This window comes from Octodon degus, unplaced genomic scaffold (assembly GCF_000260255.1).
Source record: "Octodon degus isolate 3935 unplaced genomic scaffold, OctDeg1.0 scaffold00019, whole genome shotgun sequence".
NCBI lineage: Eukaryota > Metazoa > Chordata > Mammalia > Rodentia > Octodontidae > Octodon > Octodon degus.
The window spans coordinates 18,896,862-18,909,370 of record NW_004524595.1 but is presented as its reverse complement, the minus strand read 5'-3'; the positions used below and the strand labels follow the sequence as shown (position 1 = coordinate 18,909,370).

General features: G+C 38.4%; 2 protein-coding genes across 12 annotated transcripts in view; one reads left to right on the top strand and one right to left on the bottom strand.

The window, feature by feature from the left end:
• Nucleotides 1-7,509, top strand: part of Lnx1 (ligand of numb-protein X 1) — a 101,848-nt gene extending 94,339 nt beyond the window's left edge. For 4 of the 5 annotated variants that reach the window (XM_023711078.1, XM_023711076.1, XM_004627575.2 and 1 more), the window contains 4 exons: nucleotides 95-272; nucleotides 1,530-1,758; nucleotides 6,813-6,971; nucleotides 7,337-7,509. In XM_023711078.1, the coding sequence (XP_023566846.1) occupies nucleotides 95-272; nucleotides 1,530-1,758; nucleotides 6,813-6,971; nucleotides 7,337-7,472 (702 nt within the window). In that variant the 3' untranslated portion in view covers nucleotides 7,473-7,509. The remainder of the gene's footprint in view (nucleotides 1-94; nucleotides 273-1,529; nucleotides 1,759-6,812; nucleotides 6,972-7,336) is intronic. The other variant, XM_023711077.1, reaches the window with a different exon arrangement.
• Nucleotides 7,510-7,914: 405 nt separating this feature from the next.
• Nucleotides 7,915-12,509, bottom strand: part of Fip1l1 (factor interacting with PAPOLA and CPSF1) — a 93,087-nt gene continuing 88,492 nt past the window's right edge. For 4 of the 7 annotated variants that reach the window (XM_004627504.2, XM_023711083.1, XM_023711084.1 and 1 more), the window contains 2 exons: nucleotides 9,726-9,863; nucleotides 7,915-9,032 (listed from right to left, as the gene is read on the bottom strand). In XM_004627504.2, the coding sequence (XP_004627561.1) occupies nucleotides 8,885-9,032; nucleotides 9,726-9,863 (286 nt within the window). In that variant the 3' untranslated portion in view covers nucleotides 7,915-8,884. The remainder of the gene's footprint in view (nucleotides 9,033-9,725; nucleotides 9,864-12,509) is intronic. The other 3 variants (XM_023711080.1, XM_023711082.1, XM_004627508.3) reach the window with 1 other exon arrangement.

The following is a 12,509-nucleotide window of genomic DNA, read 5'->3' as shown; positions in this document are numbered from 1 at the left end:
AAAAAAAGAAAAAAATCCTTCTGCCATTAAAAAAAAAAAAAGAAAAAGAAAAACAGTTGGGAATACATGTGCTATGTTTTCTGTGTGTCTCCAGCCCTTCTATCCTGCAGTTTCCTGTCATGAGAAGATGGTAAGTGTTCAAAAAGACCCCAGCGAATCTCTTGGCATGACCGTTGCAGGAGGAGCCTCACATATGGAATGGGACTTGCCTATCTATGTCATCAGCATTGAGCCAGGAGGAGTCATAAGCAGAGATGGAAGAATAAAAACAGGTAAAAAGAAATAGAACTAAGGCACTGTAATGACAGAGTTTTGAGAGGAATTATCAGGTTGTTTGTTAGGTAACTGTTTCCAGAATTAATCAAAGAATGAGAGTGATCTAGCCAGGACATCTGTTAACCCACTGACCATGATTAGCTTAAATATAGTTGATAGACCATGCTCATTCTCTCTTAGCTCATGTGGGGTGATGTAAGCCAGTTTCTGCCAGTAATGTTAGAACCTTCAGGCTTCCCTGTGAATTAACAGGGAGGTGTTACAATTTTGAGTGAGTTGCATCTATGTCATAATTTAGTTCCACTCATTCTAACTGGTTATTTGCTGGATTGACCCAGTGATAAAAGTAATTCATGAGCTGTTCCATTTTGTGGGTTCAACAGGAAAAAAAATACTTGATAGATTTTGACTCAGTAGATATTAAGTAAATACAATGCTACGTACTTGTCACTGGTGAAGTGTTTCACTTTTTTAATCACACAGTTTACGGGCTATCTTAAGGAAAGTGGTGTCCAATTTACCTCTAGAAATATGTATCGGGGGCCTGCCAGTAAGCTCAGGTGTTTAAGCACCTGCTTATGCAAATGCTGTCCGGCACAGGATACTGCAGTTCCTGGGTAGAGAATGATGGGGTACAGTGACAAGTGACTTGATAAGACCATGAGCTAGAAGACCACAGCACATGGGTGGAAGCAGCCTTGCCTTTTGTCGGTGAATAGCCAGTGGCATCTGTGCATAGAATAGAAATGCAGCGAACAGCTTCTTAGTAGCAATCGAAGAGCACGGGTCCAGAATCATTTCTCTTAATTACTCTAGACTCTTGCTAGACACCCTCATGGGTAGTCTCTTCTTCAATCTTTAATCTGTGCTTATTGGGTGCTTAGTACATACCAGGTTCTGTGAAAGTAACTTTGCCAAGTACTCCCCCTTTTTGCTAAGAACTAGGAAACAAGGAATGGAAGAGTAGCTTTTAAGTAGTAAACACCCTTATTTTGTCATCCTTATTTTTTTAGGTAAGAGCCAAACACTAATAGGTATGCTTTAGAAAAGCCCAAACAAGACTTGGGAGCACCAAGGACTACTGTCATTATTTGTCACCTGCTACATGAGAAGTCAAGCCTCATGTCAGTGCTAGGGGCTGTGTGCACCCTGCCCTCTCCACATTCCCATGTCCCCATTGGTCTCTGCCCCTTTACACTTTAAGCAGCAGTTCTTAATCATACTAAGGACAGCTTTGCTTCTCTGGCCTTCAGGTGACATTTTGTTGAATGTGAATGGAGTTGAGCTCACAGGGGTCAGTCGGAGTGAGGCAGTTGCCTTATTAAAAAGCTCTTCCTCCTCGGTGGTACTCAAAGCCTTGGAAGTCAAAGAACATGAGCCCCAGGAAGACTGCAACAGCCCAGAAGCCCCAGACTCCATCTACAATATGACCCAACCTGATGTCTGGTCCCCATCCTGGGTCATGTGGCTGGAATTAACACAGTGAGTCCCAACCAACATGATGTCCCCATAGAGTGTGGGAGATGATTACATTTCTTAAACTACTTTTGTATTTGGGCTGGTTTATGACACTAGTATCTTAATGAGACACAATTTGTTTTCCCATTGGTGAGTGAAAACACATATGGAAAGTTCCAGGACAGCCACTATTGGTGGGATGTAGACTGTAGACTGGGTATTTTTCTAGAATTAAAAATATCATACCACAGTGATATACGGCCACCCATTTTTATAGCAGCATAATTTGTCATAACTAAATCTTGGCAACAACCCAAATGCCCCTCAACTGAGGAATGGATTAAGGAAAGATGTGGTATTCTTATAAAATGGAGTACTACTCAGCTATAAATATAGATTTAAGAAACATATAGGCTGGGGAGATAGCTCAGCGGCCTAAGTGCCTGCCTGGCAAGCATAAAGTCCTGGATTCTGTCACCCGTACTGAAAAAAAAAAAAAAGAAAAAGAAAAAGAAAAAAAAGAAAGAAAAAGAAACATACCTACTAAAATTCCCTTCAAATAACAAATCTACACTTTCTCTTTTCACTTACCAGATATGAGGAAACCTCTTTGTCCTAATGTGATCCAGCCAATTAGTTAATTCTTTTGAATGTGTGTGTGTGTGTTTATCATGTGGCACAAGTACTTTCCTACACCAATAAAAAATAGGGAGCTCTAGGGCCAGCGAGACAGCTCAGCGGACTAAGCGCCTGCTTTGGCAAGCACAGGGACCAGGGCTCAATCCCCAGTCTTGCATGTCACGCTGGCCCCGCCCCCAGGTGCGCTGAGCCAGTGACTGAGTCTGGGCATGGTGGCACACACCTGTAATCCCAGCACTTGGGAGGCTGTAAATTGGAGGATCACTAGGAGTCTGAGCTGGGTAGACCCTCTACCAAAATACATAAATGCAAAAAAAAAAAAAAAAAAAAAAAAATCCTACCAGAACAGCTTCAGAAAGCAACAAGAATCATGGGACAAGTGAAATAAACAAGTATATTTTCAGGGAGGTGTTTTTTTGTTGTTTTTTTTTTTTTTTTGCGGTACTGGGGATTGAACTCAGAACCCTGTGCTTGCCAGGCAAGCACTTATTCTACTGAGCTATCTCCCCAGCCCTTTTCAGGGAGATTAATGGCAGTTTCCCTTTTTGTATAATAAAATCTTTAAAATTTAAACAATGACTATATTTCTGGATCACCCCTCATAGGTACAATAGTAGGTGTTAAAGAAACATTTGCTCTTAAAATGATTTAGCCATGATTTGGTTTTTGATTGACTATGACTTACCAACAGTCATACAGGGAATGTAACAGGGAAAATGGTATTTGTTACTTAAGCAGTAAGAATGACAAACGCTGTACATATTGGCAGCTATATGAAACACAGTGAATGGCAAATATCTGTCTTAAACGTCAAAATTTGCCTTATGATAGAGAAAAAAAAGCCAATTATTAAAATTAAATATAGGGCTATCATATTCTTGAGATGCTCCCCCAAATTTATACATAGTGGATGAAATCTTAAGACTCCAAAACAAAACTTTCTGGTTCAAATTTCAGCTCTGCCTGGTAACTAACTATGTAACTTTGGCTAAGTTACTTAACAACTCTGAGCTTTAGTTCCTTATGTTTACTGTTGGGATACTATTAGTACCTAAATCAAAGAATCAATGAGATTTAAATGATTGAAAAATGTAAAGAACAAGCAAAGTTGTTTGATGACTTTCTGGCACATAGAAAGGTTATATAAGCATTAGCGGCTAAATTACTATTGTCACTGTCATTACTCCACAGTATAAAGGAACCTGATAGTGTCTCTCTCTTCTAGTGAAAGTTTCAAATTATTTTGGCACAGATATTAGCTTCCTTGCAATTTAATATAATGTTTCAAGACTTTCAGGAGACTAAGTTAAATTCTTAGGCAAGAGGAACAATGACATAATTTATCCAAAAGAGAATTTAAATTGTATCTTCTTGTTTAAGCATTAACTAGTCTAAAGCTTTTTCTTAAGTAGTTTTTAAACAAATGTGTAGTATTTCTCCATGTTTTACACCTTCAACAACTGTCTTCAGCAGTGGGTGCTCCTGTCCACAGGCCAAGAAGCACCTGACACCAAAACAGGTAAATGCAAATCTTAAGCTGGGAGCTGGCTGTGTAGTGCAGAAATTCTTAGTGGTACTGAGGGCCTTTCCGGACAAGCTTTTAAGTAAGGTGCCACATACAGATTCCATTTTCTGCACTTAGGATAAGCTCCAAACACCACTGCCCTTCCAAACTCTGCTATTCTAACACTTAAGGAATTTTAAAGTTCAACCTGGTAAGAAATACAGGATTCATTTCAAAACTATCTTTAGATGGACTCTATTTTCTAATGCTAAATAGTATTTTTAAGATTGTGCCTCAGTCTTCGTATTCCTCAGGTCAGGCAGTGTTCTCTAATGGATTTTTGAACACGTTGGTATACTGTATAAGGAGATACAAGGAAGCTTTAGAAACCCTTAGCTTCTTGTGTACATCAGGACTTTCCCATACTCAGTAACTCAATTCAGTGGAGTTTGACTTTTGAGGTAAACTAGTTTTCTCAGTGACAAATGGGGGTCAAAATCTTGATGTTCCTTAGGACTCAACTAGAGTTCAGAATAAGAAAACTGCTCATATTTTCATTCATAGGGTAGGGTCACTGTAGTTCAAACGTGTAGTGATCAAAACACAAAAAAAACCCAAAACCCTTGCTATTTCCAGGTGAGTGAAATAAATCAACTTAAAAAAAAAGGACCCAGTCACAAATAACTGAGATATGATCTAAAAGAGTTTAGGGCCCAGGGAGATGGCTCAGTAGAATATGTGCTTGCTTGGCAAGCACAAGGGCCTGAATTCAATCCCCAGTTCCACACACAAAAAAAAAGTTTAACGTGCTGAATTCTTGTTGCTGCAACAAATGTAAACACATGACTTAACTAAAGAAAAACACCCTTAATAACTCCAAACTACTAACCCTCATTCCCACTTACATGGAAGATGCAGGACAGGAGTGCTTGTGTTTTGTTCAACAAGATCCCAAGTACCCAGGTAATGGTGCACATTCAACCGTCTGAAACATGACTAAATGGACACTCTCTCAAATGAAGAGTATAAGAAAAGAGATACATTTATGATTTAAGTTAAAATCTTTATTAGAACATGAAAGTTTTAAATGGCTGTTTATAAACTTTGTCTATATGAAATAAAATATTCACTAAAGTGTCAAGGTCCAAGAACATACTTAATAAAAACAGCCACAATCGATGGTTAAAAGAATGATTAGTGGTCTAGGTGCCTGCCTGGCAAGCACAAGGACCCAGGTTCCATCCCTAGTACCGTATGTTGTGCCAGTCCTGTACCAAGCTGGCCACCAAAACTGGCATGGTGGTGCACACCTATAGTCCCAGCACCGAGGAGGCTGAAAGGAGGATCACAAGCTGCATAGCAACACCCTGTACCAAAATCAATCAATCTTTGAAAGAAAAGAAAAACCCTGCAGCGTCAAGTATGCTCTATGCACCCACTTAAGTATTTTAAATCAAAATTGGGGAAACTTCACATACTTGATCATGACAAAAATCATCTTATTCTTCTCTCCAAAAGTCAGATGCACAACTTTCCAGGTGGAGATGTAATGCTTTGGCATTTGGTCAACAGCCACTTACCTGTACTGAGCAGTCAGTGAACCATTATGTAAAATGTGATGTATAAAGAGACCATAGCATCTACTGGAAGAATATACTAGTGGAATCAAGGTTTATTGTGAGATAAAGCAGGCAGTATTTTACAGTGAAAAAATATAGCATTTTCACTTGATAAAATTCATACTTTTTGCTATAATTTCAGTGAAATAAAACAGCTTGTTTTATTTCAAATGAAAGCAACATTTTGAAGTCACGTTTCATTGATGAGCAACATCAGTAGCATATGTAATAAGAAACTTCAGCTAACATTTAAGGCTTTTTGTCGAAAAAATAGGTAAGGAGTATTTCAAGGTAGTTTACAAACAAAACATCCATATCTTGATTTCTACTAATGTAAAAATGATAATTTCCTGTCAGACCAGTTCCTGGATGACAGATACATATGTAGTAGACAAGGGGCTCTTAAAGTAAAATCCAGTTCCTGACACACTCCTCCATCTCTTCAGTAGCTGCAACAGTATGCACTTGGCCTGTACCTGCGTGAACACTAGTCCAAAGGCCACCAATTAGTACAAGAATTTCTTGTATTTTCTATTTTAGTTGAGAATTCTACTGAATTACAGAAGAGCTATCATCTTTCCTTCCTTTTGTAACTTCCAATCCAGCTGTCATGTTGTTTTCCTTTTGTATATTCTGACAAGCTTTAAATGTCCCTCAATTCCCATTTGCTTTGTGACTGCATTTTGTCTAAGCTTATATTAGCATAAACTAATATTTTTCAAAGATCAAGAACAATTCTAGGGGCTGGGGAGATGGCTCAGTAAAATAAGCACTTCCCTGCCAAGCACAAGGACCTGAGTTCAATCCCCGGCTCCGGAAAAAAAAAAAAAAAAAAAAAAAATTCTAGGGTCTTTTAGAATTGTTTAACTTAAAACAATTCTATTCTAATTTAGGTTTAAATTTTCTTCACTGGGCTCACTTCAAGGATTTTTGTCTTCATTAAAATTATATCCACAAATAAAAATATGCAATAAGAATGTTTCTTTGGTTTATCAACAAGCATATAGGCATTCTTAATTTTTCTGATAATACAAATTCAAGGATTCATTTTAAAGTCCAAAATGATTATTTTCTTGGTAAACACATAGACAAAACCTAACAGGTAATGCCATTTTTCAGAGTGCTCAGCTATAGGAAACTAGTACAAAAATCTGGCTATTAACATAAAAGCTACTAGGCTAAGACACAATTTTGAGTGGGACCTAGCCGGCACTACTTGGCTTCAAGAACATCACCAATAAAAGGAATGAGATGAAGTCACAATTAAAGAGATGAAACTTAATAGTTAATTGTGCATATGACTGATTTTATTTCAGGTACTTATATAACTGTAAAGATGTTGTGTTACGAAGAAACACAGCTGGAAGTCTGGGCTTCCGGATTGTAGGAGGTTATGAAGAAGACAGTGGCAACAAACCTTTTTTAATCAAATCCATTGTTGAAGGAACACCAGCATACAAAGATGGAAGAATCAGGTAATGATAGGACTACTTAACAAACTTATATCCAGTGTTTTATTTTCTATATGTAAAAGCTTGGCGCCAAATGAAATAAGGCATGTCTTTACTTTCAGGGAGAGGGATATAAGAAATTAAAATACCTGTGTAGCATTTATCATCTAAAAAATACAAAATTACCTATCTCTTGGCCCCATATTGCAGCTTTCCTACACTTTTAGCATCTAGTGAATTTAAAAAATTTAACTGAAGAAAGGGAAAGTCCATAGTTAGAAGTTACATAATGAAAAGGGACAGTTGCAGCAGAGGAATCAAAATTAACTTGCATTAACTTCAGCTATGGATGAAGACAGTAATCACTTATCTTGGTTTTTTTTTTTCAGATGTGGTGACATTCTTCTTGCTGTCAATGGGAGGAGCACATCCGGCATGATGCATACTTTCTTGACAAGCATGCTCAAAGAACTTAAAGGAAAAATTACTCTCACTATAGTTTCTTGGCCTGGCACTTTTTTATAAAATCACTGATGGTTCTCAAAAAACACAAAATCACAAATAGGCTAGAGTAAAACAATTATGTCAATTTTTATAAAGGCTATTAAAAATGCCAAGAAAAGTATGATCTAATGACCACCAGTTACCTCTCAGAGACTATTCTCAAAAACTAAAAACTATAAATGGTTTTATTCAGTATGGAAGACTTCTCATTACTCTGCAACTTTTAATTTTTTATTTTTGTATTTAATAAAAAGCAACTGAACAACTAAAAATGGTTTCTATGCCCCATTCTAATCATTAATTTAAATTCAAGATCAGGTATGAGTTCTGTCTAATCTGAGAATTTTAGATGTAAAGTCAGGACATAAAAACTGTATTGCTGAGAAATGTTGATCAATTGAGAAATAAATATTTTTCAGAAATTATGCTTGTCTTTTTTTGGTACCAGGAATCAAACTCAGGACCTTGCGCTTGCCACACAGGTGCTTGTGCCACTGAGCTACATCACTGGCCCTGTTTGTCTTTTTTGTGTATGATTCTAACTATTTAGTTCTCATCTCTAATTAAAAGACACTAGTCATTCTTTCAAACACAAAGTTATCTGTTCCCATCACTGACATATATCCTAAAAATAGTTCTAACTGTATTTTCTTAGTTTTAATAAAATGACTAGTCCAAAGCTCATCATGAAGTTTATTTTCATTCACAATATAGTCCGTAACTATATAAAACTCTACATGCTACTCTATCAGTGAGCCTTGGAAAACACATCAAAAAAGGTCAAATGAGCTTGACTGTGGCTCAGCTACATGACCGTAAGGCAGTACATGTCACAGTGATGTCTGCCTGCAACTATAGGGCACTTCAGAGGCCACCCAAATGCCTCCGAGTCTTACCAAAAGTGCCCCACTCAATTTTACCATGTACTCAAATTTAGAATACTGAAAATCAGCTATCAAATACTGTAGTATCAAAAATGTGTACAGTTCTTTACTACATTAAGACATCCATAGCAGTAATAAGAAAGACTAGTTTTAATTTCATAGCTCAGAGAGGGTGCTTGTGATCCCTTTTGCAGTGTAAATTATGAGACTGGTATTTAACAAAAAACACCTGGCCAAGCGGCCCTTGACCTTCATCAGATGTATGTACACAAAAAGTAAACATGGCTCTTTTAAACCCCTACTAAGTGACCCATTCACATAACTTTCTTTGAAATAAAATCAATGCCATCTTTTTTATTTTTTTAAATATTAAAAAAGGAAGATTTTTAACTTAACGTGAAAAATTCACTTTTATTTTGGAAAAAAAGTTAACTTTTCATACTAATAGAACAAAATTGAAAGTAAATTTCTTAAACATTATCCAGAAAAATAATGAGATTTATAGTATCTTAGTCTGGTACTAATATACACAGAAGGCAAAAACTCTGCCTATTCCGCAGGTGTAGCTTCTGTATTTTCCTGTTCAGGCGCAGGCTCACTGCCAGCTTCTTTTCCTTCTTTGCTTCTTTTAGATTTTTTGTGCTTGTGTCTCCTGTGACTGTCTCCTTCTTCACTTTCATGGCGACGTCTACTATTACTAAAGAGAAAGGCGTGCTGTTTCAAAATGTTTAAATGTACAATAAGTGATCAAAGCCCCCTACTCTATGTAATTTCTCAATGTAACACTGTGTTTAAGATCAAGTATCCCATTCTCTCATGAACATATCTTAGAAGTAATCAGTCTCTGTAAGACTTTTATGAAGAGACTACATTAATATAGGATCAACATTACCAGTATTATTCCAAGTTACCAAAGCCCATTTACTTTATTCTGAAAGACAACATTAGAAAATAGACATTCAAGTATTTAATCAAAATAGGAAATTCTATTTTATGGGGTTGCTTTTCCACAAACAATATGCATTAAAATTTAATAGCTTTTTCTTCTTGGGACAGTGTGCACTACTAGCCCTAAGTTGCTTCTTTAAGCCAAGTACTGCTTTGTTTAATAATATTTACTGTTAAGGATTTGCTCACATACTAAAATTCCCTCTCCCAATGGGATAATGTAATAAAACCAAAATCTCTCATACTATCTTTATTCCATGCTAATTTTGGTTTTGGAGTAATTTTACTAGACTTAAATATTCATTGTTGAAGATCATGAGGAACCAACTATTCCAACCTGTTATTCTGAATCACTCATTGTTTGGAAATGTTTGCTTTTACTTTCTAAAGTTAAATCAATTTCTGGCTTCAAAATGAATCACTATTTTATTAAAGTGCAAACCTGCGAGATGACTTGTGTCTGGTTTCTTCTTTCTCCCTGTGCCGTCTTTCTCTATGTCGTTCTTCCTTCTCTCGACTTGCTCTGTGGCGCTCATAGCCTCTTTCTGCATACTCCCTGTACCTGTAACGCTCTTCATCACTGCAATAGAAATGGAATATATTTTCTTGATACCTGGACTATCAAATTCTAAATGACTGTAAACTATAAAGGAAGAGATAATTTCTTTTTTGGCACCAGAAATCGAACTCGGGACCTTGTGCTTGCAAGGCAGGCTCTGTGCCACTGAGCTAAATCCCCAGCCCAAGGAAGAGCTCTCAAGTCTAACAGAAGCCTGTACATTAGCATCTAGTGGATAGGGTAGGACTGGCTGTTAGCATAAGGGGCCAGGGGTAGAGCTCAGTGGCACTGTGCCTAACTGGTAAGCACAGGGTTCTCAGTTCCATTTCCAAGACCCCCAACCCCCCAAAAAAGGTTCAACAGTCACAAATTAGTGTAGCTATAGTGAGAATTGAAACTATGTAACTACATATCATGCTATACCTGATCTGTGCTTTCCATAATTAGGGAACAGAGATTTCATATAACAATACCATATTCAAACAATGGAACCTTTGTTTTTTGCTTTTAAATATTAAAAGCATATTTATGTATCTTGAATTTCTAATCAAAATTCTTATAATATTTATAAAGTCTTGCACACAGTGAAGATTTTAAAAATTTATGGCTCACAATAGCTACAGGGGAGAAAGCAGATAAAGGTTCTTAATCCTTTATCAATTTTAGAAGGAGGACATCATCTACTGGAAAGATAAACACATAAAGAACAGAGTTATCAAACTGATTTTTATAATAGACTTCATAACAGAATGCACACATACTGGACATACCTGCATTCTGACATTCTGAATCCTTTTATATATAGCTCTATGAATACGGGGCAGCACATATGACACGTGATTAGAGACTGAACACATGAGCAACACATGAATGTAAACTGCAGCTTTCTTTCTGTGTGATTAGCATTTAGAATACATATATGGGGCCAGGGAGATTGCTCAGCAGAATAAGCTCTTGCCTGGCAAGCACAAGGGCCTGAGATCAATCCCCGGTACCACAAAACAAAAAAGTTACATAGAATAAATATAAGTTTTAGAATGCTGTCAGCTGAAGAGCTTTAATTTCTAGAAATGTGTTTAATGCAAATCATTAGTAATTTCCAAGAAGCATCAAAATGTTTTAAAAAACTCGGAGTGGGAATACCAGATCCCACATAATTCATATAAAAGAACAGGTCAGCCTGTGTTCTCTTACCTAAAGGAATGACTGAATGATGTTATGTTTAATACCAATCATAATTTTTTAATGTTTTTTAAAAATAGAAAATGTGTTAACATATATAAATATGTATGTACACACGCATGTACACTCACATCCTTTTTACTAACTATAAACATAGACTTCAGATTTGAAAGCTGCGGATGTCACCTAAAAGGCATCGTGTCATGGCAGGCAGCCAAGAGCAATAGGAAGAGCAAGCACAGAGTACATTTAGATCACATCCTGATTTTGCCATTACATGAGTGATCCAGAGTAACTAAGCCCACTAAATCGCAGTTTTATCATTTATAAAACAAGCAGTAATATTCTTCTGTAGAACTGATAACAACATACATGTCCTTAGTACAAAGGAGGGGTTCAATAACTGACAGATTTTTATTGGTAATACTGGGAATTGAATTCAGGATCTTGCGCTTGCCAGGCAAGCACTTATTCTACTCGGCTATCTCCCCAGCCTGATAACTGACAGTTCTTAGTAAATTTAGTGTTTCACCTTTCAGAAACAGAACACTTTTTATAAATGTTACTGATCCTGTAATAATTACATGTCTCTGAAGTAACATAAACTACCACTAGTGAGACCCAGTCCTAGACCAGGTCCGGTGCGTGTGGGAGAGCTTCCTGCTACCCTGCGCCTGCAGGACCACTCCCAGCCCAGGCACAGCATGGGCTCGACCCTCTCCCATCCCCTTGGGCTGCCCCCAACCACTCCGCAGCACCTCCTCCACCCCAGCACCTCCTCCACCCCGTCCTAGCCCAGGCCCGGTGAGTGTGTGGGAGAGCTTCCTCCTACCCTGCGCCAGCGGGAACAGCCCCAGCCCAGGCGCAACATGGGCCGGAACCTCTCCAACCCCCTTGGGGCGCCCCCAACAATCTGCAGCACCTCCCCCAAGCCGCCATCTGAGTAGGAATTTCTGCCACATTCCAGGAACCCCAAGAACCAGTCCTAGCCCAGAAACAGTGTGTGGCAGAGCTTCCTCTTCCCCCTACTTCACCTTGCGCCCTCCAGGCACAGCTCAGGCCTGGCATACACGCCTGGGGTGGAACCCTGCAGCTGCAATCCCGGCAGAGAGTGTAGAGGATAGACCCACCCAGCTAGTAAAGGAGCAGAACATCTTGCCAAAGGGGCACAACAGGCTCAGCCTCAAGGGCAGCAGTGGGAAGGAGCCGAGTACAGCAGCCAGACCCAAGCCAGACACAGCTGGATGAGTCCAACCTTTGTAGAGCAGCACCTGAACTTCACTACGTGCGAAAGTTATAACTACAGCAAAGATCTACAACAAAGGTCAGAAGACAGTGCTACACAAAATGACGAGAAGGAACAAAATGCAACCTCAGGGGGCTGGGGAGATGGCTCAGTGGTCTAAAGCACCTACTTAGAACAAGCTTAGCAAAGCATCAGGGACCGCGGTTCGATCCCCCAGCACCACATGCCAGCCAGCCCCG